Source organism: Mugil cephalus, chromosome 7, assembly GCF_022458985.1.
Source record: "Mugil cephalus isolate CIBA_MC_2020 chromosome 7, CIBA_Mcephalus_1.1, whole genome shotgun sequence".
NCBI classification, from domain to species: domain Eukaryota; kingdom Metazoa; phylum Chordata; class Actinopteri; order Mugiliformes; family Mugilidae; genus Mugil; species Mugil cephalus.
The window spans coordinates 18,553,484-18,580,017 of record NC_061776.1 but is presented as its reverse complement, the minus strand read 5'-3'; the positions used below and the strand labels follow the sequence as shown (position 1 = coordinate 18,580,017).

Below are 26,534 nucleotides of genomic sequence, written 5' to 3'. Positions count from 1 at the left end.
TTACAAAACAAGAACCTCCAAATGCTGAACAATTAATTATCAGTATTTATTAATTTCAGTGTTTTTATCACTAAGTAATGTGCGTACGTTTGGTTGTTTGATTAGATATTCTGAAGTCACATATTTTACAAATACCATTCATATGTTCGCTCTGAGCCAGACCACAAACCCAAGACTACTAACCTTAAAAAAATGATCTGAAATAATGATCTATTCCTCCTGTGACCTCTTCCCACCCTCAGGTAGCAGAACCTGCAATCCCACTTCTAACATGATTAATATTCTGATGGAATTTCTACCTACATCTATAACAAGCTGTCTGATCAATAATTCATTTCTAAATCCCAACCGAAGTGCACATTGTAGTTTTTTTTTTTTGGTTCAGGTCTGCTGACTGTCATCCACCATCTCAGTTCTCAGCTTGAAGAACAGCAGAATAAAAGTTAGAAGATCACCATAGGAAGCCCCCACAAATGTTGTATCTAAGAAAGACTTGCTCAGTAACACGACTGGTTATTAAAGCGTACCAGAGAGGCTTTAATACGTCTCTCGGAGGCTGGGAGGAAAATATAAGTACAATGTTTCACAATGTTAAATAGAAAGGAAATTGGGTTTTTACTGTTCAATGCAAAAGGACAAAGCCAGAAAACCAATTTGACCAATTGAATTGCTGCAATTTGCACTCTTTCACTGCAGCGTTTAAAAAAAAGGTTACTGCATCCACAAGAAAAAAAAAAACATACATACGCTATATTCTAAGGACATTATATGACAATGTGATTTATATAAATAGAGATAAAAAGAGGAATGAGTCTGGAAACAAAATTATTCCAACTTGATGGGCAGCAGCGTGTGATCCGCTGCCTTCTCTGGCCTCAGCTCATTCGTGGTGCATTGGTGGAAAAAACAAGAGAAAAACTGTCCTTCGGTGAATCAAAAATGTTTAATTCGTTTAGGAAATCATGCACATAGGTATCTGTGGGCTAAAGAGGACAGGGAGCTGCTTGCTCGTTTTCACAGCTCACAGTTCAAAAGCTAGCATCTGTGACAGTATGGGAGTGCATTAGAGCACTTAGCGCGTCTGTGACGGCGCCGTTCATGCTCCGTAAACAGGTTTTAGTGAAACATACGCTGGCATCCAGATGACAATGCCAAAATGGTCTGTCTGCGGTCCAGACTTGACACCCTCTAAAGATATTCACTGCATAATGATGTGCAATGAAAGCATTTAACTTTCAAATTGGTCTCCTCAGGTCCAAAACACTTTCTAAAAGAGGAGTTGATGTAACACAGAGGCAAACATGCTGCGGTCCCAAGTTTTTGGAACTTGTTATCATGTTCAAGGTTGATATGTTGTCTCTGTAGCACTTTAGATTTTGTATTAGATCCTGATGTTGACTTCTTCTCTGGCATCATGACAAGGTTGATATTAAAAGTCTCTGGTGGAGTTTTACAACAGCTGCTGTAATGATGAATTCATATTACCACACAAAATTAGTTTAACTTTTTACTTTGCACCGTAATCAGATCAAAACTTTTTGAATAAATATATGAAAAACTATCCCCAGCCACTGTACTTTGAGCACCATAAGCAGGCAAGCTACTACAAATTGTCCACTGGATCCTATCCCAGGCTACACCCTGGACACGTTGCCAGTCTATTGCAGAGCTTATGCAAGGAGACAGACAGACCATTCACACTCACATCTACAGCCAAATCAGAATCAGTCCTCCCAATCTGTCTTTGGACACTGAGAGGAAGCCGGACACAGAGAGAGCCCACACAGACGCAGGGAGAACGTGCAAACTCCACCCAGAAAGGCCGATGGATTAACCGCCACAGTGCTAACCACCACCTCACTGTGTGCAACTGAGCGCTAGTTAGCATGCTAACATTAACATGTAGCCCAGAGTTCGCAGTACAGCTATAGCATGACTACCCTGGCCTCTGTTGGCCTTTCAGATGTATCTTAAATGTCCCAGTCTGTTGTTTAAGTTATAAAAAGCTGATTGTGTAATGGGTTGTAAACGTGTGTGACTGCAGAACGTAGACGCGTCCCCATTATTTTATTGTACTTCCAACCGTGCCATAAATTCTTGAACCTTTTTAACACATGCAATAAATAAAAATATTTTTTTTATCATGTGATCTCACGGCTGATTGTAGCTAGTGTTATAAATACAGTGTATATGAACGGAGATTGAGTTGTGTTCCGTCCTTGCTTTTTGTTTTCAGACTTGAATTTACAGCTGAGATCTTGTGAAAAGAAAAAAAATAAATAAATAAAAAATCCAGTGGAACAGATTAGCTGAATGTCTGAACCGAGAACAAGAATAACAGCACAAACACTCCTTGCAGCAGTTTCAGTCATCAACCTTCAAATGCATAAAATAACAGCGTTGTCCCTTATCCTTGAGCCCACCAGAATAAAGGCCTTTCACATTGATCCATGACCAGCACATTTATACAACCACTACTTAGCAAAACATTTCGCTCCTCAAACTGATGATGTCCATTATTTTTAATAACTGTAACCCAGTTTCCCATATGGACACCTGGCATGATATGAAGCTCATCGTCACTTTATTTATTTATTTATTTTTAAATATTGCCTTATTATACATAGAAACCACATCAGTTCCACATTGGACATATGGTGCTGCTGAGAAAACAAACCTTCGGCCAGTTCCAAAACTCTCAGGAGAAACCTTCAATTCTCTCATGCTCAGTGTGTACTGTACCGAACTGATACAAAAAGCACATCAGAAATGTTTCAGTTTTTTTTTTTTTTTATGTGATTTAGTTTTTTCTAAATGATACATCAGCAATAACCTAGAGTACGACCAATACACGATCCACCAGGTCCCTATAGGTTATTTTTTCAAAGCAAAATAATAATAATATTTAAAAAAAAGTGTGGGTGACCACATGTTTGTGTGTTTAACCAACACCATATGCCCTTGCCCAGTCTTTGCAGTGACAAACAGATGCCGAAAAGCAATTAAACTGCTCATTTGGATGCCGCACTTGCAAGCACGCCTGCACTCCTCTGCTACATCCTTCCTCTTAGGGGAGATCAGTGATCGTCCTTATGCCTGTGATCCTGGGATTGAGAGGGGGGCCAGTGTACTGCGGGGAAGTCTGTCCGGGTCCAGAGCTTCTCTGTCAGGCTTCGCAGGGCTTCGAAACCCCTGGAGGCAGAGAGGAGAGGAAGACGAAGAGGAGCAGGAGTGGCGTCTCGCTCTCCACCCATGGACTGCAGGGAACGGGACGGCACTGAGAGGGAGAGATGTGTGTGGTGGAGAGTGTTTGTGAGTACGTGCCAAAAGGAAGGCGTGTTCGAGGATGCATATCTACAGACCTTTGGTCTCTGCATACTCTGCCCGGCTGCCTTGGCTGTAGGGGTCTGGCTGCAGATTTGAGGAGATGAGCAGAGAGAAGGAGAGGAGCAAAACCTGGACATAAGTAAACAGCAGGAAAAAAGAGGCCAAACACAGAAAACACGGGTCAGTCGGAAATTATGAGAAGAATGAGGGATTATTGGGCGTAACCTACATAACGTTTTGCACAAAAGATGACCCAGGTGCAAGTCAAACACGTGACCTCATTCAAATATTTAAGGTAAACGCAGCAGGGGTTGTGGCGTCCATTTAAAGACATACTATTCGTTGTTAAAAATGATGACATCTGCAGTTCTCAGTGGCGAAAAATGACTGTCTGTGTCTGTGTTATTCCTCACCAGGATGCAGGCTCCTCTGTGTGTTGTTTTCCTGGAACTATTAGGAAGGAGAGCCTGTAGCCGACTTAGCTGCTCCAGCAGAGCACTGAAACATAAATACAGACAGGAACATGAAAGAGACTGCGTAAAGATTTCATATAAGGACCCTCAGATGAAATGTGGGCATCATTTCTTTCATCATTTGTGATTACTAGCAACTCAAAAACAACAAAAAAAAAAAAAAAAAGAAAGAAGACCATCGATCTGGGGGGAATGCATGCATCTGGCTTCTTTCCATGTTTTGTTTCTATTATCCTCCAGCATCAGGAATAAAGCGGCTTAATGAGATTCTCGAGGAGGAAGCAAAACTCACAAAGCTGTGACAAGCTTTAATTTTGGAGTGCTCTGTATTTCTGGTAATTGTACAATGAGACTGCTCAGTCATGATTTTGTAAAAGAAGGAACTTTTGTTAACCAGGCTGTCAGCATCTTGAGAGGGAGAGGCTGAGGGAAAATCAGTACAGATCAACAAAACAGAGTGGCATGAAAACAACTCACAACCAAGGGACGAGAGAGAGACTCACAAAATGAGTGTCACGAATGGCCAAATTACAAGAAAGACTGAGAGATGTATTCGAGACAAGACTTGTCTTCACGTATGTACGCATTTAAGACGACGCTGCATGGTGAAGTAGCCATTGACATTTAAAGAATGACGCAAGATCAAAAGAATAATGAATGGATTGGACCCCCGTGTTCATAGAAGCCAGTCTATTTGTATATGGGGGAATTTACAATCCAGAAAACTGAAATTATTTGTATTTGTATTTTTTGTGCTGAAAGTAAATCCTCTTCCAATATTCTGGCACAGATTTGTCTTGTGGCTATTTTGATTATTCCACATATTCTGTGCTGTTGTATTGCTGTACGGGTTGATGGAAATGTCTTTTTCAGTTTCCCCCGCTTGGCATCAATAAAGGTACAGCTTATCTTACTTCTAAATGATGAGCAGGCTTTTTTTTCCTTTTCTTTTTTAAACATGCTGCACTATACAGTATGTACCCATTAAATGCACATATTGTTTTACTGTAGTTTTCATTTTCATCAAAGTGATTCTTTTTAAAGGAAACCTTTTTTAAGACTTGTCTACTAGAAACCAATCTGCTTCTTCTTCTTCCTCTCTCCTCTGTGGTGCGCCCCGGGGTTTCACTTTTTTTCTATACAGGCGAAACCATTTTCAAAGTCTCATCCCTTCATTTGCATCCCTGTTTGCCTTCACCGCGGTACAGACAGATATAATTCAGTTTACGTTGGTGGTAAATGTAAGTGCAGACAAGGCCAAGTTCATGTCATCCTCACACAGAAAGGAGTTAACTGTGAATAATTTATTAGTTAATTAACTGCTGCTAATAAAATCTGCTAGCAGCATTTCAGCATTTCAGACAGAAATGACAAAATGGCCATGGTAAATGTGGTCAGTGAACGCAACTGAGAATCATTTTATCAAACACGAATCAAAAACCAAAAACATGCATTTTAAAACACTTGAAGGTACTAATCACCTGAACACAGTGATCATTACTTGTAGCCTTTGTTGGCTCATTTTACACTTACCTGTTGGTCTCCTCCAACTGATGGACCTTTCTCTGTAGCTCCAGGTTGTGAGAACTACATGCGGACATCCTACAGAAAGAAACAAAGAGGCGGAGATCATTAGATATTGTGTTATGGTTTCGCACTGCGTCCCCTCTCTCTACCAATATCCGTCCACTGGCTGTTATCTTGCTCCCTATTCTGTCATCCAGGGTCTCCACCCCAACCACCGTTGAGTCTTCCTCTGCTGCCTTTCTTGTGTCTTTGTGAGTCACCCTCCATTATGGCCCTGAACTGATAATGACACCCAGCTGATATGCTCTGCTTGCAGCTGCTTTAATTACCAACAAATGCTGACTCCACTCAGTGGAGTGACACGTTCATCCCATCGTGAAACTTCTTTCACTTGGGGACAACAGAGTGCGAGCTCAAATGAGATGTGAACTCAATGGCACATTAACATCATTACATCATTAAGGATCTTTTATAATAACATGGGTATACACACACAGGTTTGTCTAGTGGTGTTTTTGGTCTATTGCAAAACTCACAAACTGTTCACGGATTTGCTGAAATTGAAAGCACATTGATGGTCATCTATATTTGTACCCCACAGCTTTTCACTTTATTCTATTTGATACACCGTATGACTCCTCTATTGTGAGATGAATAACAACAAAAAAGTCTTTACAAGAGTCCAGTCGTGCGATGGAATAATCGGAAACACCGCATTAGATCTAAAATCAAACTAATACACCAGGAAGGCTCTTGAAAAATGAACCTGTCTGACAGAACAAAAGATTTTGGCAATGTTGCTGCGGTGCCATTTTTGAAGAGACCTGATGTGACTCAAACTACGTCTCTCAGTTTTGCATTGTTTGTGTGTGACGGGATGGGGGAGCCAGGATGTGGGAGGCAGACAGGATTAATAAATTTGGTGACAAAGGCTCGCTGTGTGGTAACGCTCATTCTGTGCAGCCTGGAGGTAGAGAAGGAGGAGGAGGAGGACTAAAACAAGCTCCATCTCAGCAGAATTTTGATCCATCCTCCAGCTGTGACACACAATGCTTCAGCTGTTCTTTTGTGCTGCACGTTTTCACGGAAAGGTATGTTTCCTGTGCAAGTGACCCCAGATTAGAAACATAAAGAGCTGCTGTGATGTTTGTGCAAAATACTCAATGGACGACATGCTAGAAAGGCCTCATGTACCCATCAGTACCATGTCATTTACACCGTCTTTTTACAGAGTGTGGTGCAGCAGTCTGTTGAATTCTGTGTGTTCGGATGTTACCTTATAATATCACTAAATAAATAAAGTAGTAATCTCTTGTGTATTTTGATGCACTGTCCATTATATTTGTGGTGCAGTGACACTGAATTCTCTCAATGCCAAATCATTTTGTATCCAGGTCTCTCAAGACATCTTCCTTTTCCACTTGAGTAAGTCTGGACCTCGGTAAGTATTGGGCGCTTCATTGTTTGGTCAGCCATAACAGCTACTGCTGCTCAGATCTTTATCTTTTCACCCCTAACAAACAGCATACAGGTGAATTTCTTGAATTGAGCCTACTGTGAAATACCAGAAATACCAGTAAATACCAGCTTTATTTTTGTTATGTCATTTGCTCTTTTAAAAAATGGCTGCTTTATAAAGTGTTACAGAGCATAAATAAATAAATGCAGATAAAATTCCTTCTCTGCCTCTGATTAGCCGCATACCAAAACATGTTCAAGATACAGTTATATAATTAATATGGGCTTAAAGTGCAGATGACTCTCAGCTGTAATTTTAGGGTGTATACGTCCAAACTGGAGGAAGGATTCAGGAATTCAAGCTCTTGTAGCCACCTCTTTTCACAGGACCAAAAGTAACTGGACAGTTGACTTAAAAGCGATTTGTATGGGCTATTTCCTCATTAATCCTTCACCGTTTAAGCAGGTAAACAGTGTGGTTAACATGCGGTCAAAGGAGATCCCAATGAAAGTATAAAATAGCATCCTTAGGCTGAAAAAAGAAACAACTAAATCTTTTAGAGAGATAAACAAGGTCCAAACCCTGAGTGAGCCTCAAAAATTGAAAAACCAGATTAGAATTGGTCAAAAAAAACAAAACAAAACAAAACAAAACAAAACAAAAAACATCAGACATATCCAGACCAGTTCTGAAAAATACTTTTTTGGACAGATGAAACTAAGATCAACCTGTACCAGAATGATGGGAAGAAGAAAGTATGAAGAAGGCTTTGAACAGCTGATGATACACAGCATGCCTCATCTTCTGTAAAGCATGGTGGACGCAGTGCGATGCATGGCTTCCATTGGAACTGGGTCACTAGTGTTTATTGATGATGTGACAGAAGACAGAAGCAGCCAGCTGAATGAATTAACTGTATAGGGATATATTCTCTGCTCAATTTCAGCCAAATGCAGAAAAGTCTGAGTTTCAGTGCTTCACAGTATAGATGGACAATGACACAAAACATACTGTAAAAGCAACCCAAGTGTTTTTTAAGGCAAATAAGTATCAAGTCGAGTCTCAAATCAGACCTGAAGTGGAACAATGGGTTGGAACATGCATTTCAAAGACCAACAAACAACTGAAGACAGCTGTAGTAAAAGTCTGGCAAAGCATCAGTATTTGGTGATGTCCATGGGTTCCAGACTTCAGACAGTCATTATCTGTAAAGGATTCTCAACAATACTTAAAAACTGAACATTTTATTCGTGGTAATGTTTTTTTGTCCAATTACTTTTGAGTCTCTGAAATGAGGTATAAAGGTTAGTATAAAAATGACTGGTATTCCTTAACGTTTCATGGGATATTTTTGTTTGTCTGCTCTTCCATTGCATCTCAGTTGTTACATTTCATATCCAATGTGGTGGCATCCAGAGCCCAAATCATGAAGACTGTCCAAATATTTCCAGCACTAACTGTAGCGTAATGTTGTGTGAGAATGTCGTGATGAGTGCATCTGGCTCCTACCTTCCTTCCAGACTATCAACATATTCCCTTTTCTTCTTCCGACTTTCTTGAGCTGAGCGCTTGTTGCGGATTTTCCGCCGGATCTTCTTTAAAACCCTCTCTTCAAACTTGTCAGGGAGATAAAACACATGGGAGGATAGGGACAAGAAAGAAGAAAGAAGAAAGGGGTAAGTGAGACGAAACTAGGCTGGGAGGGGTGGCAACAAGGTTGTGTAACTGGGGATACAGATTCAGCTTTAGAAGCATGCATGAGCGTGTGAGTGGATGTGCATGACACCTCTGGCCTACATACGCTGTGCATCTTGCTCATTTACCTTGGAGAGGGGCAGCTTGCTGGGCAAGTTCACGCCTTCTTTAGCCAGAAGCTTCTTCTCATCCTCATTAAGGACAAGCTCCTGCAGGGAAAGCTGGGGGTCTTGTTGCGCCTGTGAGCCAGATGGACAGAATATTCCAGTTACTGTGACTCTCTCTGCAGCTTCCCTGAAGAAACCACTCAACCGAACTAATAGTTCATAAAAGTTTATTTGGCACAAATGCTCTCTTTCTCTAAAAGGTCACCGCAAAAAAAGGTTGATACTTTCAAATTATACAAAGAAGATGTGGACCCTAGTTTAGATTGTATTTATTCACACTGAGAGAAAATTATATTATTTAAAACCCAAATGGTTCACAAAGTGTTCTATCTCACAGTTTTTCAGAGAAATGTTCAACTCGTCTTACTTTCTGTCCGACGTTTGATAACAGCAGGTCCTTCACTGAGAGGCTGTGGTTGGATGGTAGCAGAGAGTTCTGGTTTGGAGAGAGGTAGTATGCAAATTCAAACTCCTCCTGGAAGCCTCCAGATTCCCAGCCTGTACATCAAAGCAGAAAGATCAGAAAACCAACATACCATGATTCACAAAACTAGCTATATGCAGCCGATGCACATTACCGTGCTTTGTAGGACTCTCTACTACAGAAAAACATAGTGTATTTTGTCTGGTCAGTCCCAGATGCATCCTGAAGAAGGACGACAACTTCGAACATAAAGCCAGAGTCATAGGACAGTGACCAGAAGAACAAGGAGTGCTTCAGCAGGCATGGTGTCCCCCACAGAGCTCTAGTGTCAGGATCAATTGGGAATACATGGAGAGAAGTTTACGCATCCTAAGTCCGAAGAAGAACTGGGGCAAGTTCTCCAGTTCCTTGTAAAACTCATAGTGTACACAAGACAACTGGTGAGTGATAATTGATTTAACTTGATGGAGTTTATGTCATCACTTTAGCTTTACTACCTAAACCTTAGGCACAGTGATGCATGTAACACTTGTCTCCGTGTGTGACATCTTTGTGTTATTTAAGGTCTGGTCTGGCGCCACAGGCTGAGGATTTAGTGTTGTGAAAAGGGGCCATTATACAAAAAAATAAGATTTCTTCATGTGATGAATAACAATTGTACAAACCCTTACAAATGTCTAGAAATAGGAAAAACAAATTATTCGCACTTTGAAAAGACCCACTGTCGGAGTCCAGTCAGTCCACTCAGCATCCCTCTTTATTCCACAACAGAAATTGCAAAATGATATTTTCATCTTCATTCCTTTTTAACTTGGCTGCCCAGTGCCCAGAGCCCTGGTTCACTTAGCTCCTCTCTGACGTCTGCTTGCTTCAACAGCAACCACAAGCTTGATATTCACAAAAGTTTTATTAATGTTTCTCTTTAGTGTTATTTGTCACTTTCACGTTAAATCTTACCTAGATCGATGGAAATATCAGGCTTTTTTTCATTTGCTGGTGGCTGGTAGTCCAGAGAAGGAAGCTGAGGGAAAGCCTGGATGTTGAAGGCCGGAAAAGCTGTGCAGGGGGTCTGGTGTGGGCTATCTGTGGATTCTGACAGGGGGTCCTCGTTGATGCCACTGTCAGTGGTGCAGGGCGACCACAGAGGGGATGCTGGCACAGACGAGGAGTCGCTTCCCTGAAGCAGGGCGTCCAAGAAGTCATCTGCACCACTTGTGTTAGTGGTCAGTGTCTGAGAAAGAAGGCATGTATACATTGCAAGTTGACCTCACCACCGTTGGATTCACTGACTTAATCAGATAATTATATTCCCACACATGAGCCCAGGCAGGAACATAAATATCTTATTGCTGTGCAGCCGTATAGCAGTATGAAGTATAAAACCGAACACAATTTTATCACAAATGAGATTCAGTACATCTGTCCCAAGAGTGTCTCAGTTTAAGAGCAGACAATGCAGAAAGACGATGTATACATACATCATTAATTGTGATAGTCCACGGTTGGTTGCTACGGCAACTGATGGATTCATCGGTGTTGTGGAGCAGGTCAATTATATCCATCCCACCATTCCCCTGAAACTAAAAGCAGTGGGTTTAAAACAGAGATTTTTCCTCAGTCTCTTTGTGGATGAACTGTTTTTTCCAGCATCACTGGTATTGCTGTTTAAGTATGTGGGTCTATGGGACAATGTTTGTTGGCATTCAGAATTGTGAGCTAGAATGCAAACATGTCCACTTCTCTGGGTCTTCTTCTTACTATATCAAACGGTGTGCCCCTGGGTTCCACACTAGGGCCACTTCTTATCTCTAAATAATTATGTTTATTTTTTGTGACGTCAGACGTCATTCAGTTTGTGCTTTTGATGTCGTTCAGTCATATTTAATTCGACTTATTGGTGTTAAATGTGAGACCAACTACGAGGTAGCATCTATTCTTTTGAAGATCAATGAGTAGGAACTGAAATGATCATGATGACAAGTATACAGATAGATATAACTGTTGGTTAGAAGTTATAATTTAAATCACAGAACGAAAACCAAATTGTAACTTGTTTAGGAAAAGATCCAGTTGATAAAGAAACACTTGATTTTTCTAAATATCTTTATTGGACTATCATGATGTGTTCTGTATGAATGCACCTAATCAGTACTTAAAGAAGGTACATCATTTTGCTATAATTTCTTTTACTGACTTTAGAAATTGTTTAACACGGTACTCATTGCTACTAACCCTCTCAGATGTCAACAGTCTTCCTTCGTTTGGCTTTTGTAGATAAATCTTGTATCTATGAAGGTCTCTTCTTATCTAAGCATATTTAAGTGTTCACAAATGTGTCTCCAGAGATAAACAAGAATAAGACAAAAAGATTCCTACACTGCCTGAAATAATATACAGTGGGATTTGAGTCTCATACTTCAATTGCCTTTGACATAAATCAGTTAAATCAACCACATCCATGTTTATCTTCTTTAAAACAGCTTCCTTGAAGCATACATTTTCTGAATCGCTCTCTCACACAAAAACCCACAGCACCCAGTGATCTTACCTTGTCTGTAGTCAGTGTCATAATTCTGACATTAAAGCAGCTGATGAAATATCAATGAAAAAATCCAACAGGAGAAAAACACAACCAAATCAATATGTTCCCGAGACACGGTTAAGTCTGTCTCAAGTGACAAAGTTGAAATTCCATATCACACAACAACATTCCCCCGACCCAGCTTATCACTATCCAATCCAGTGTTTAGCACACAGCTGAGCAAGCCAATTGGTGCGTTATGACGGCTGGCTCATGGATTAATTAGTCTGAATTAGTCATAGGTTACCAAGTGTGGCCTTTGATCTTTTATTTGTTGCATGCTTTCACATTCATTTCTTGTTGCACAGACTTCATTTACAGTTTCAGGTTTATTGTTTCCAAACACAGGATGCAATCTAATTTTATTTGAAATCATTCTTGACCAAACCAGCATAAATATCAGTTATAGTCAACGGGAGACATAAACATTTTTAAGCTGAATTTCAGTCAGATAACCTGATGAGAAGCAAAGTAACGATGAAACATCTTTTAAACCTGCAGCAACACTTTAAACTATATTATCTGAAACACTGGAAATCAATTCTGAGGGCTGCTCTGACTTGTTTGGAGCAACTAAAGTTTTCCAGTTTTTGTTGTTGTTGTTGTTTGTTTTTGTCTGTTTTTGAGAAACCAGGGAAGAAAGAAATGTAACTTTGAAGAACGTTCACTTAATTTTTTGCTTGTGACTGTCTCCTGAAATACACTTGAGTGTTATCTGCATATTAACAATCTTTCTGTTGATATTTAATATTAAAGAATAATGAAGCAATGGAAATGTTAAACAGAGGAGGAACCAGACCTGGTCTTTGGTAACCATATACACCTTGGTTGGTGTATTATATCAGATGCATAATCACAAGTTGAGTCAGCACTGTTGTGACACTGAAATTCACTATGAAATTTACTATAGTAAACATTTGCAGTCAAAACTTTACCCAGTTGCTTTTTCAGTTCTTTTATTTACAAAGGTGGTATTGGTCTATAGTTTGCAATCACAGGCAAGACACTCTCGTGCAGGTTGGTAAGAGGTGGCCCAATTTACTTGTCTGGACAGTTTCTTTCACACTTACAGTTGATTTGCTGTTTTTTCACAAAATTGGTCAAACGTTATTTGGACACTTTTCTTCACTGGGATAGTTTGATAACACCAGAAGAATCCTGCTGCACCTCAGTCTTTCTTATCTTTACTGCCCTAATAAGTAGCATCTGTTTCATGGCATTTCCAAGTATACGCACCATAAAGCAAAACGTATTACATAATGTGTTCCCAGAGTAGTAGCACAAGAAGAACATGCACACTGTAAAACATTACAGCCCCGTTAGCTTATGTGGACATTTTTCTCTTTAACTCCAACAGTCATGACAAGTTTTAGATATTAAACTTGATTTTTTTTTAAATGAAACTTAATGTAATCTAGTGACTAGACTTTGTAATGGGGGAGGGGTTCTATGATATCAACATATATAAATATAAATATAAAGGTTCAAATTTCACTAAAGATCCCTCTAAATAGCTTTATGTGAGGGCACTGTTGTACATCTCGATATGCTTTAAAATAAATGTCAAATCTTTGAACAAAGTTTTGAGTTAAATCTGAAGTTTCGTGAACTTGAAGAGGAACAAGAGCATTAGGGCCCTTAACGTGGCAATTGATGTGAACAGCAAAACAGCAGGTGCACCTTTAATTACAAGTCTTACCGACTTGAAATGTTTTACAGTGTCACTATTGCCACAATGGGAAGAGATTATTTCAGAGGTTCCAGTATGAATATCATCAACACAATCCTCCTGTCAGTGCCTCCACTTCAAAGCATTGTTACACCTCTGAGAAAAGAGAGCCTCGGTCTGGTACCTCAAATAATTGAAAGCCATTTTCTTCTCTCTTCTGATGATTTCTTTTGACATTTTTAGCTTTATCAGACAGCACAAGGTAGACGGATTTTTTGGTGAGTTTCGTTTCTTCGGGACATTGTCAACTTCACTAAGCCGTTCAAAAGTTTCAAAAGTGGCAAGGGGACGCGCATGTAACGGGGAGATTGAACTCTCATACCGCCAAGTTTATATGGTGCATTGCTGAGACCACAGAGAGACACTTTTTTTGTGGATAAAATATGAGGATAGGATGGGCCCAGTTCTTTCTAATCTTTTCTAGTTGTGTGCCAGGCCTGTCACATAATGTGAATAAATCAAATTCTCCGAAGCAGGTCTGAAGGGTTTGATTTCAACACTTGGTGGAGACATGCATTAATTTTACAGTTCATGTTGGGTTTTCAAAGGGATTTTTAATAATAAAAATGCAGTGTATTGATTTCAAATGCTCAAGAAGCCTTCGTATATACATTAAATATATATACATATATACTGTATATAAGCTCAGGCGTAGGGCCAAGGTTACTTAAATTAACCCTTACGGAGCCAGAGTGAACTATGGTTTCAAGTGTATTTGTTGCATTAAAACACACTTATCTAAGACAGAAAACTGAGTATTATCAGTACTGCAATACACCTAATTGCATGACAGAAAGGCTTCACTATCTTTATTGTTGTTCTAAGTGGAGATAAGAGTGTATCAAAGTACATGCTGATATTATCTAACCAGGGCATTTTAAGCACATCTCCAGATACCAAAAATAGGTTGTGCCTCAGTACATATAATTGCTGCGCTGTGACGTATTTTTATCGCATTATACATCTGTATTACTATGTCCATAGTATATCTATGTATGCTTTGGATTGAGGAAAATAACATATATGGAAGATCTGTGGAAGTGCCATAAAATCTCAGTCAAAATGATCACTTCTCTTTTCTCTTTCTCTTACCCCTGCACAGGTTTTTATGAGTGTGACTCGAGTACACAAAGAGGACCTCACACTTCTAAACAGGGCTGTATGAAATGAAAAAGACAAGCGTCTAAAAGCAATGAGCATTTTTTTTTTTTTTTTTAGATGCAGACAGGTGAGAAATTGAGAGGCTGAGAGCATGCCCTAAGCATGCAGCGCTATCACTTCACCAGTCGTGAAATACATGTTTAATGGCTCATGTTTATCTGGAGCTCACTGATAGCTCGGATGTTCACAAAATGATTCTGTTCCTACGTGAGAGATAATAACCTTCTGTCCAGAAGCGTCTCAGTCTCCTCATAGCTACAAGAATCACGTAATCAGGTATTACTTTGTGTGCAGGCCTTAGGAATGTCAAGATCCAACTGGGTATTAGTTGAGTCACTTATGTTTTTAGTCAGCTCTCTCAGCTGGATCTCTGGTGACCCCATTATACAGTTTGGGTCTAAATCCGGATCGTTCCCTCCAGGGAAGAAGTGCAAAACCTATCATTGGTATTGCTGACACATATGTCAGCAAATGCCCCATTACTATAAAAATTGAATATTTGTATGTATGTGTATGAATATACTGTAAATATGCTTATCTTAAAAATCTGATCTTGTAGTTTTCGATTTATTTGTATTACGTAGTTTTAATACTATCAACCGATTCATTTTCACTGAGATTTTTCCACGCATTTGTAAAATCCCTTTGAGATGAGTGAAGGAAAAGCCTTACTTAAAGCAGCGGCGCCATTCTACATGGAAAGCTTCAACCAGCTGTACAAAAATGTTATGCCATAAATCAGGACCTATTTTTGACAGGAAGTAACCTTTTCTCGTCTCTTTCAGTGACTGCAGACACCTGGAAACAGACTGGTTCTGCTCTGAGAATAAAGAGATTTAGTGGGTCAGCTCCACTGGAGGAAATGTGACACACTGCACAGTGGTACTGCAATGATACTGTATGATTTGAAAGGAATAGTTGAAGGATTATTAATTCTCACCAGAAACTTAAATATCTCAACTCCCTTGTATTTGTGAAGGTGGCAGAGATAAATAAACTTATTAAAAGCTTGATATAGTTTTAATCAGCTGCACTTTTAATTGGCTGCTCACGATTGCGAGAGCTCTGAAATTTTGCATTTAATTAACTTGTTAACGCTTTGATTGTTATGAATATTAATTGCAAATCTTCAGATTCTCCTGAGCTCCCTGAGATGCTTTGTCCTGCTCTGCCCTCAGCTGGTGGAGGACTGCTACAACACCCTAAAGCTGCACAACCGGCACTGACGGTAGAGGGACACAGACAGCACCCACTCACACAAAGTTGTTCTAATTCTCTGAGTCAAAGGCAGCCGAGTAAAACGTCCGTGTTCAACTTGTGCCTTTTCTTTTTACATTTAAAAAGTCAGTTTAAGGTTCCTACTACAGCTGCATCACTGCACCCTCTTCATGGTTGTTTGAATGACAGTTTTATTGCTGAGATAAGACCAGAGCTGTTCATTGTGTTTGTGATAAGCCTACTGAAAGGCTACTGATAAATTATTAATATTCTGTAAATAAAACATAACTCACTAAGTGTGTGAACATTGGCCCTGTGGCGATGCAGACCGGAATGTGATGTTCGCCAAGTTTTGTTTGTCTTGAAGGCCCTACCTGATAAATACAAAAGTTTATGCATGGAAAATTATTTGCCTCACCTTTTGCAGCCTTCATTTATATGTACAGGATCATCTTGTTTTTGTGAAATAGGGCAGGCTTTTTCAAGTCAACTTGTTTCTCATGTTTTAAGGAAAGTGAGGCCAAGTAAAGTGAGAGTTTTACATCTTTGACTCATTGTTTGATGATCTGAGACACTTACGTGTGGCAGGAAGGAGGGCAACACTTTTTCACAAAAACAATGGTTGCCCCCTAAACCTAGTAACTGGTTGGTCCGTTTGCGATAACTTGTTGAGCCTTTTACAGCGGCCGTCGAGCTGTAAAAGGCTCAACCGGCGCCATAAAAGACTCATTTACAGCACTGTGGAGGAATTTTGGTTCACTTGCAGAATTGTGTGAGTAACATTGGACATTGGAGGGTTTTCCAGCATGTGGTGTGTTTTGGTTCTGAAGTACGCTTTAGCTTGAGGTTCTCCTTCAGGATTTTTTGGCAGAATTCATGGTTCCATTCATCATAGCAAGTCCCCCAGGCCCTGAGGCAGCAAAACAGCCCCAGACCATCACACTAGTACCACCAGATTTTACTGCTGGTGTGATGTTCTGTTTCTGAAATGCTGTGCTACTTTTACGCCAGGTGTAATGGGACACACGCCTTCCAAAATGTCCACATTTTGTCTCAGTCCACAGAATGTTTCCCTAAAGGATCATCAAGATGTTTTCTGGCTAAACTGAGATGAGACTTTATGTTCTTTTTGCTCAGCAGTGGTTTTTGTCTTGGAACTCTGTCATACAGGCCATTTTATATAAATGTATAATTGTCTCTCTCTCTAGATATATATATGTACACACAATGTGACAGTGGTATTGTATATGTATAATATGTTGCACTTGTATTGCTGCAAATAATATGTTCAGACATATTCTGTAATTAAAATATTGCACTTAGTTGAATGAATTGTGTTGTATGATCATTCAAGCAAGTGTAATACATTATACTATATCGTATAATATGTTGAACTTGGATTATAGCAAAAATAAATATGTATATAAACATGTCAAGTAACTGAATATTGCACTTGGTTGAATGAATGCACAGTGAATACACAATACTGAAAACAGTGTAATTAGGTAAGCTGCCGGGCAGTTGTTGTCTATGACTTGGAACCCGTGGGGGTTGCTTACGTGTATTTAAGAGTCTGGTCCTCACAGGTAGAAACTGTTTTTAAAACGGTTTGTCTGGCACCTGTAGCTTTTGCCAGAGGGCAGAAGGCAGAAGAGATGTTGGCCTGGATGTGAGAGATCTGAGCAAATTTTCTGAGCTCCGCTGAGGCCGTGGGAGGCGGTAATGTCTTCCAGGGAGGGCGGGGGGGGGGGCGGCCGATGATGTTCTGGGCCGCTTTGATCAGGCGTTGCAGTGCCCTCCTGTCCCCAGCTGTGCACCTTGATGCTATCAACTGTGGACTGGTAGAACGCTCTCAGCTGGCCAGCCTCCAGGTGGCTCTTCCTCAGCAGTCCTGAAAAGTGCAGCTGCTGCTGGGCTGCTCTTCTTTGGCCATGAACTCCTCTACCAGCTCTACCCCGACCTCTCACTCTTCCTCACCCTCTCATTCTCACCCTCTTCCTCTTTCTGCAATGTCTTCCATTGTTGTTGTTTTTATAGTGCCTACGTCCTGAATGACGTGGTAACAATTAACCATCGATGAGTCTGACCAGGTGGCACATATACTGGCTAATTAGCTCACAGGTTCATTTTAAATGGCAGTGTTCAGAAATTGCAAACGTGTGACTTTATGACAGATTGTTGTGTCTTATGCAGAGAACTTTGTGCATTTAAATGTTGTGTAAAACAAAAATGTGTTTAGACTTTTGGACACTTGAGAAGAGGTTTTGTTCTATGTGTGTCACCTACTAGATATCTTAAAAAAGAAAAGAAAAGAAGAACATCATCATAATAATATCCCACACTATCAATCTGCTCAAAGACAATGAAAACAGATTAGCTTAGTCTTAGCCTACCAGCTTAGTTTATGACATGAGTAAAATGTGGTATGTTACATCACCCTGTTTTAAAGCTACGTTTGGACGTGTACCAATGCAGTACACAATTTATATGTATATTAAAACATTTATTCATCAAATTCAGCTATTTAAGAGATAATACATGTTATTTAAAGAAAGTCACAGGAGCCATGTGACTAAGACACATTCTTGAGCCAAATGTAAAGGACGTCTGGCTCAGTAGAATCACTTCCTTTCCCCCTAGTCAGGTGCTTGTTGTTTCTAATAAACAATATCAATTTTAAAAACATCCTGCCAGTGCAGGAGTTATATGACTAAATTGGAGGCGATGGTGTCACAAAGCTGTCATTTAATTTAAAAGGTAAATAGAAATTACATTTAAATGAGAAGATGAGGTAGTGCAAAACAAACTTAAAGATATGAAGGTCAATAAAGATAATATATAGTATATTATGTTCAAACCACATATTCTAATATTGTGCTGATTCATCTTATCATAGACAAAACTTTTTTCTTTTTTTTTTTAAAGTCTTATTTTTAGGGGAGCTGGGAAAACGTTTTGCTTGAGCGCCCATAAGAATGAGCTGTTAAACCAAAACGCACATCCCAGTGAATCAGTTGCACTTTTTTTCTGTTTTGAGAATCACATCAGCTGAACAGTCTTGTTCAAATGTTACAGGCTGAGTTAAAGTTAAAGTTGTTGCAGATGTTATCTCAGCTCATTTTATGAATCCATTTCAAGGTGGTTGTATGCAGTATGCTGCTGCCATAATTCAGTTTTCAGTTGTTGATTTTTTTTGTTTTGTTTTGTTTTTTTAAAAGGTGCATATTTAAATATTAATCGAGTTCCAGAAAGTATTTAAATTCAGTCTAAAAAATAAGATCTTTCTGTCACTCGTCGAAAACAAACCCAGCCCGAGACATGTCGACACAGCGCTGAAGTATTAAGGCCACATGACATCAACAGATACGTGATATGGGACGGGCTACGGAGCGGCAGCGCCACCTGCTGGTGGAGCCTCTGACCTGCATCGCTACAGCAGCAGCGGCAGCAGCAGCAGCAGAGTCTCTCCTGTCACCACCGGGACTGCCTGTCCTCAGAGGCAGTGTGTACAGCAATAAACAGTCGCACTTACAGACCGACGACCAGCAGACAACATGGTGAGTCGATAGCGGGCTTACGCGTGTTGACGTTTTTTTGCATTTAATATGTTAATAGCAGCTAAAAAGTCGCGACTGTCGCTGCGCCAAATAACCTTCATGTCTGGTTATAACGGGCTCCGGCGCAACAAGCTGCACCGGAGCCCGTCAGGTGTGTGAAATGGATGCCGATGGCTGGTGGCGGTGTTATGTGATCAGATAAGGACTCCGTTATAACGTGCGCAGCGGCCAGCTGATAAAGCAGGGCTGTGGCCTTCACTGCACGGCCCGCTCTGCCTCATCGTGACGTTCATAGCAAAGCCTTTAATATCAAGCTGCTGGGGCCGGACTGCAGAGATATCATGTTATTATACCGAGGGAGGGAAAGCACATGGTGCCGACAACGTTTGACACAGTCGCGGCGAATACTAGTTATACTGGACGACACATTTAGGTCGGATCAGAAGACACTGCGTCACTGTGTTTAATTCAAAATACGGTCAAATATAATGTCATACAGGCCTATTGAAATACGTCACAGACAGGGATCTGAATTGCACTATAACTTGTAACTGTATATGACATAGGAGGCTTTGGTTGTGTCAGTAATATATCCAGTATTTGATATTTTTGTAATTATTATGTGGGCTTAACGCATATAATAACGTGTTTTTTTTGTTTTGTTTTTCTTCCATACTATCTATATAAAAGTAATTATTAATAAACTCATAGAGGATTATGGTAATGGTTTTACATATTCATAGACACCATCTGAAGATGGTCTCATTTGTCTTATCTGGTGATCTTAGAGATATATACGTATTTGAAAAATAAATAGTAAACTATGAGGATAAACCCTATGTGTATGCTATAGGTGCATGCAGTGCGTATTTTAGTCTATTAATTAGAGATTTGTGTGTTTTCTGACCACTGAATAACATTTTAAGAGTAGTTATTTGGACTGAAATATTCCATTTTTTGGGGGTGTTCTGACACGGCGTAGCTGGTCACATTCAGCTACAGCATGTGAGTGGTGACTCAGTAATTCCTGATCTGTGGCTTGTTTGGAAAACCAGAAGGTAATGTCTTTATGCTGTACCCACTCTCCTAGATTCAGTTTCAAACTTGTTTCTTTTTATAACCCTACCAGGAACGGCTACGGGGATATGGTAGTGGACACAAATAGACTCGTATGATAAAATAAAATGAACCTCTCGTGGTGGCAGTTATATGAATGTAACCCCTCCAAAAAACCCTCCCAACAGGTGAACTTCACGGTGGATCAGATCCGCGCCATCATGGACAAAAAGTCCAACATCAGAAACATGTCTGTGATCGCCCACGTGGACCACGGGAAGTCCACGCTGACAGACTCGCTGGTGTCCAAGGCGGGGATCATTGCTTCAGCCCGTGCGGGAGAGACCCGCTTCACAGACACGCGCAAAGACGAGCAGGAGCGCTGCATCACCATCAAATCAACGTATGTGCTCCAGAGACGTGGGTGTTGAAAGAAGCTCTGTGCAGCCTGTCGGAGAGCCCCAACGCCTGAAATGCTGCCTTTCCCTATAATAATGAATATGTGCGACCAAATAAGCCACAATTACAGTTAAATTTGGGGGAAATCCTTCTAGCGTTATTAACTTCAGTCTGCTTTATCTGGACTATGTGGGTGTCAGTTGACCAGATTAATTGACAACATGAGTTAAGAATCTGAAAACTGTCATCAGATTTTGATTCAAAACCAGTTCATGGAAATAAGTTACATCGCGTTTAGAAACATTGCACCCACTTCCAGCGAGTTAGAAGAAGAATATACAGAAATATTTCATTTTACATCATCAGAATAGTTTGAACTTGGCAGGAAATTGCCCATGTAACTCATCAATTATAAAAAGATTTTGAGAATTTGAGAAAAAAAAAAGTTTTTGGGAGGCTTTAATTTTCCAAGCCACTTGCTTCAGTTGACTACAGGACATCACTTATCTAAATTACGGGAAATGAAAAGAGCAGCTACAGCAATTACTGCACAAAAACATTCATATTAATACATTCATATTATATATTTAAACCTGAATAAGCTGTGTTCCTTTGTGGTATTCATTTTTAATAACTGTTTATTTGGACTACAGCAGAACATTTCGTCCTAACCATGTCCTGTATTTTAGTAATGTCTAAATGTGTTCACATTTCTCTTTCTCTTTATTCAGGGCCATCTCCTTGTATTACGAGCTCGGAGAGAATGACTTGGCGTTCATCAAGCAGGGCAAAGATGGAAATGGCTTCCTGATCAACCTGATTGACTCTCCGGGTCACGTTGACTTCTCGTCCGAGGTCACGGCTGCCCTCAGAGTAACTGATGGAGCCCTGGTGGTGGTGGACTGTGTGTCAGGTAAAATCATGGTGCACTCTGTCTCTTTTCTCACGCGCACTCAAGCTTTTTCCCGGAGCCTCACCTGTCTGCGTCCTCCTCCTGACAGGTGTATGCGTGCAGACTGAGACCGTGCTGCGTCAGGCCATCGCCGAGCGCATCAAGCCGGTCCTGATGATGAACAAGATGGACCGAGCCCTGCTCGAACTGCAGCTGGAGCCGGATGAGCTTTTTCAGACGTTCCAGCGCATTGTGGAGAATGTCAACGTCATCATCTCCACTTACGGAGAAGACGAGGGGGGACCCATGGGCAACATCATGGTGAGGCACATGACCACATTTGGGCACCAAAATAGCACGTTTTACCTGCGTCTGCAATCAATGCTCTACTGTTGTTCCTCAGATTGACCCTATTATCGGTACGGTTGGCTTTGGCTCTGGCCTCCACGGCTGGGCTTTCACCTTGAAGCAGTTTGCTGAGATGTATGTGGCTAAGTTCGCTGCTAAAGGAGTTGCTCAGCTTGGACCAGCAGAGAGGTGTAAGAAAGTGGAGGACATGATGAAGAAACTCTGGGGAGACAGGTGATTATGGGTGCAGATACGCAGTGTGGTCTACGTACGTGACGTAAAAGTCCAGGCTAAAAGGCAGTTATCCCTGACAATAACCCAACAGTGAGGACAATCCACATTTATCAATACCTAGAAACTGGACCTCCAACTCGCATCCTTGGTAGCTTCCGTCTTGACAAGTTGACAAACACAGACTCTAGACGGTCAATTCAGAACAGCAGAGCACTTGATGACCCCATGAAATGCATTCTGGGATACCTGGCTGTTCTAAGTCCACACAAGTTACGTACAGATGCGTCCTTGACAAAAGGGGCGGGGCAAGTGTGTCGGACTGTACTTGGTCGTATGTGTATTTTGAATTGAGACAGTACTTGGGGCATCTGCTTATGACGTTTCACATAAACACGGGAACACTGAGACACGCCTTAAGACTCAAGTTCCTCAAGCACATTTTTGCATCACTGCAATGACATGTTTGACCACTAGATGTCAGCAAAAATGACTGAAAAGATTTTCAGCTGGAGTTAGCTAAAATTTTATTGCCTATTTAGCCTGTGATCTTAATATCATATATTAATATGAATGAATTAATCATTTGTGTCATGATTTCAGCATTAATATGTATGTTAATATATATACATATATGCGCTTCTTTCAGATATTTTGATCCAAGTGCGGGCAAATTCACTAAGACCGGCACTGGACCTGATGGTCAGAAATATCCTCGTACATTTTGCCAGCTTGTTTTGGATCCAATCTTCAAGGTAACAGTGCAATAAATGTACAATGCAATATTGCAGTCTGGATTTTCATTTGGGAAAATTGGATTTAAAGGTCTTACATTTCAGACTTTGAGGCCTCTTAATAGAGCCTGATTAAGTACGACAGACAACAGCTGAATACAGCCAATAAAATGATTAGAAGTGATGACTCCACCAAAATTCATTACCACTAATTCCTCTTATGTTGTTGAAACCTAAATACAAATGTACCTTCCATTCTGGTTTTTAAACTGTTTTGCTGCCTTTGGGTTAGTGTCTTATCTGCGCTCTTTCCTCACTGCCCTCTTAGGTGTTTGATGCCATCATGAATTTCAAAAAGGAGGAGACAGCCAAACTAATTGAAAAGCTGGACGTCAAACTGGACTCAGATGACAAGGACAAGGAGGGGAAGCCCCTGCTGAAGGCTGTTATGCGTCGCTGGCTGCCTGCCGGAGAGGCCCTGCTCCAGATGATCACCATCCACCTGCCCTCCCCCGTCACCGCACAGAAATACCGCTGTGAGCTACTCTACGAGGGGCCGGGAGACGACGAGGCTGCCATGGGTCGGTGGAAGTCTTTCACTGAAGAACATTTTTACTATCATTGTGTGGTTTCATAAAGTAATACTGTCTAAACTCTCTTCTCAGGTATTAAGAGCTGCGATTCCAAGGCTCCTTTGATGATGTACATTTCAAAGATGGTACCAACCACCGACAAGGGTCGTTTCTACGCCTTTGGCCGTGTGTTTTCTGGCTGCGTGTCAACAGGCTTGAAGGTGCGCATCATGGGGCCAAACTTTACACCTGGGAAGAAAGAAGATCTCTACATCAAACCCATCCAGAGGTTAGCAAGCTCATGTATAAACTGTACAGAGATCGTAGATGATAGGAAAAATAGTATCGCTTTACTTTTTATTAATGTTCATTCAGGACTATTCTGATGATGGGTCGGTATGTGGAGCCCATTGAGGATGTCCCTTGTGGCAACATAGTGGGTCTTGTTGGAGTGGACCAGTTCCTGGTCAAGACGGGGACAATCACCACCTTTGAACAAGTATAGTATTAGTTTTATTTGTTTCCATGTGTTAAATGTTGGTGCAAACCAGCCCATACAAAAACAATCGAGTCTTACAGCTCATTAGTGGCTCTGATCTACAGGCCCACAACATGAGAGTGATGAAGTTCAGTGTGAGTCCTGTGGTCAGAGTTGCCGTGGAGGCCAAGAATCCCGCAGACCTGCCCAAGCTGGTGGAAGGCCTGAAGCGTCTGGCCAAGTCCGACCCCATGGTGCAGTGCATCATTGAAGAGTCCGGAGAGCACATCATCGCCGGAGCCGGGGAGCTGCATCTGGAGATCTGCTTGAAAGACCTGGAGGAGGACCACGCCTGCATTCCACTGAAGGTGAGCGTCTCAGGACAGATGTTTCTATGGGACACCGGTTAGTTGCAAGTGCATTTGAAATTATGATCTATTAACATGAGACAAAACTGGGTGATTAAAAAATGAATCTCATTTAAATATAAAAACATGTGATTTCAGACCGAGTTTGTTTCAAATACTGAACTTACAAGCTTTGTGTAGACTGAGTTGTGATACTTGCAAGATACTATGGCAAAAAAGGTAGATTAAAATTAAAGTAAATCTGAGCACATTTGATCCTCACATTACATCCTCATCTCTCCCTCTGCTTCTTTGCAGAAATCCGACCCGGTGGTTTCTTACAGAGAGACGGTGTCGGAAGAATCAGACCAGATGTGTTTGTCCAAGTCCCCCAACAAGCACAATCGTCTCTTCATGAAGTCCCGTCCATTCCCCGACGGCCTGGCTGAAGATATCGAGAAGGGAGACGTCTCCGCGCGGCAGGAGCTCAAGGTCCGTGCGCGTTACCTCGCTGACAAGTATGAGTGGGAGGTGACAGAAGCCAGGAAGATCTGGTGCTTCGGTCCAGATGGATCCGGGCCCAACCTGCTGATAGACATGACGAAGGGCGTCCAGTACCTCAACGAGATCAAGGACAGTGTCGTTGCTGGTTTTCAGTGGGCGACTAAGGAGGTGGGCGCCTTATTCGTTTTGACTCCACTGCACTAGCAGATGTTCTTGCAATGTTGTACAGCGTGTTCCCTGTCCCCGTCCTGCAGGGTGCACTGTGCGAGGAGAACATGCGTGCAATTCGCTTCGACATCCATGACGTGACGCTGCACGCAGATGCCATTCACCGCGGTGGAGGACAGATCATTCCCACAGCCCGCAGGGTCCTGTACGCCTGCCAGCTCACCGCTCAGCCACGACTCATGGAGCCGGTCTATCTTGTGGAGATACAGGTCAGTGATCGGAGGACTGTTACCTCCAAATAAATCATAAAACCAACATTTCCAGCATCATGGGAGGGATTTTAGCAAAAAGTTAAAATTTGCATTGGGGATTAAAACATCCTCTTCTAAAATATATAATGTAAGTGGGGTGAACAAAATCTAAGTCTCATTTTAAGACATTTCTACACAAATCAAGCACTTTTTAGTCTTAGGACTTCTATTGTGAAGCTATTTTCTGACGCGACAGTCACATCGCTGCATTTCCGTTGCCCTGGTTTTTGTCCCTGCAGTGCCCAGAGCAGGTGGTCGGTGGGATCTACGGCGTGTTGAACAGGAAACGAGGTCACGTGTTTGAGGAATCCCAGGTGATGGGCACTCCCATGTTCGTGGTGAAAGCGTACCTGCCAGTCAACGAATCTTTTGGTGAGTTGTCGCGGTCTCCGCTGCACCGCGTGTTTTCACGTGATGTGATGATTTTAAGAGGGGAGACGACGCTTTTCTGTTCTCATCTCCCGTCACAGGGTTCACGGCTGACCTGCGCAGTAATACCGGAGGCCAGGCCTTCCCTCAGTGTGTATTTGATCACTGGCAGATTCTCCAGGGAGACCCCAGCGACCCCGCCACCAGACCCTTCCAAGTAGTCGGTGAAATTAGGAAACGCAAAGGTCTGAAAGAGGGCATACCCGCCCTAGACAACTACCTGGACAAACTGTAAACACTGATCCCGGAATTTAAAATACCAAATCGATCTCTAAACCCTACCCCGTGGGCACTTTAAAATCTTTGCACAGGCTTAAAGATTCATCGCACAAATTGTTTTGAGTCTGGAAGAGCAGAAACAATGCTTAAGCTTTCTTCATAGGCTAGTGGAGGCAACAACATTTCTTTTCTTTTTGTTTCATTTCACAGCTACAGTACACCAAGTGCCTAGGGCAAGGGTTTGGGGGAACAATTGGATCATAGTGGTTGTATTATCCTCGTTTCTTCTATTCCTTCACATCCTCCCCCTTTTACCTCCTACTTATCTACAAGGATGGGTGTGTACAGCGCACTGTGATACTGCTGCAATAATGCATATTTAAATGGCTCATGGCAAGATAAAACCATGGAAACCACATACAGTGTTACAGAAGTCAGACTCACTGAATTGTTCAGTGGATGTAATGAATAAAATCATGATGAAAATGTGACCCCAGTTATTTCTCTTGTTGTTCTCTTGGTTTGACA

The 26,534-nt window shown here is 41.3% G+C and overlaps 2 protein-coding genes across 3 annotated transcripts; one reads left to right on the top strand and one right to left on the bottom strand.

Moving 5' to 3' along the window:
- Nucleotides 1–908: 908 nt before the first annotated feature.
- Nucleotides 909–11,826, bottom strand: LOC125010206 (cyclic AMP-responsive element-binding protein 3-like protein 3-B). 2 transcript variants are annotated; one of them, XM_047588596.1, is made up of 10 exons: nt 11,621–11,826; nt 10,551–10,652; nt 10,030–10,303; nt 9,016–9,146; nt 8,610–8,720; nt 8,296–8,402; nt 5,334–5,402; nt 3,741–3,825; nt 3,363–3,411; nt 909–3,277 (listed from the first exon to the last, which is right to left on the bottom strand). In XM_047588596.1, exons 1-10 carry the CDS (start codon nt 11,639–11,641, stop codon nt 3,078–3,080), a joined length of 1,149 nt encoding a protein of 382 aa, XP_047444552.1. In that variant the 5' UTR covers nt 11,642–11,826; the 3' UTR covers nt 909–3,077. The 2 variants fall into 2 exon arrangements, with proteins under 2 accessions (XP_047444552.1, XP_047444551.1); XM_047588595.1 differs by having other exon boundaries at nt 910–3,277; nt 3,363–3,456.
- Nucleotides 11,827–19,164: 7,338 nt separating this feature from the next.
- Nucleotides 19,165–26,497, top strand: LOC125011164 (elongation factor 2). Its single transcript, XM_047590206.1, has 14 exons — nt 19,165–19,318; nt 20,563–20,777; nt 21,505–21,686; nt 21,775–21,986; nt 22,069–22,247; nt 22,894–22,999; nt 23,307–23,559; nt 23,644–23,839; nt 23,926–24,049; nt 24,154–24,396; nt 24,694–25,047; nt 25,134–25,316; nt 25,598–25,730; nt 25,829–26,497. Exons 1-14 carry the CDS (start codon nt 19,316–19,318, stop codon nt 26,020–26,022), a joined length of 2,577 nt encoding a protein of 858 aa, XP_047446162.1. The 5' UTR covers nt 19,165–19,315; the 3' UTR covers nt 26,023–26,497.
- Nucleotides 26,498–26,534: the final 37 nt, after the last annotated feature.

Bases quoted from the DNA above. Each gene is read 5' to 3' on its own strand.
- LOC125010206 (XM_047588595.1), bottom strand. From the start codon at position 11,641: ATGACACTGACTACAGACAAG. The intron at 9,147-10,029 runs GTAAGATTTAAC...TTTGATGTACAG, and splicing joins TGATATTTCCATCGATCTAG to GCTGGGAATCTGGAGGCTTC. The intron at 5,403-8,295 runs GTAGGAGCCAGA...TTCTTTCTGTAG, and splicing joins GTTGATAGTCTGGAAGGAAG to GATGTCCGCATGTAGTTCTC.
- LOC125011164 (XM_047590206.1), top strand. The intron at 21,687-21,774 runs GTAAAATCATGG...TCCTCCTGACAG, and splicing joins GGTGGTGGACTGTGTGTCAG to GTGTATGCGTGCAGACTGAG. The intron at 23,840-23,925 runs GTTAGCAAGCTC...ATGTTCATTCAG, and splicing joins TACATCAAACCCATCCAGAG to GACTATTCTGATGATGGGTC.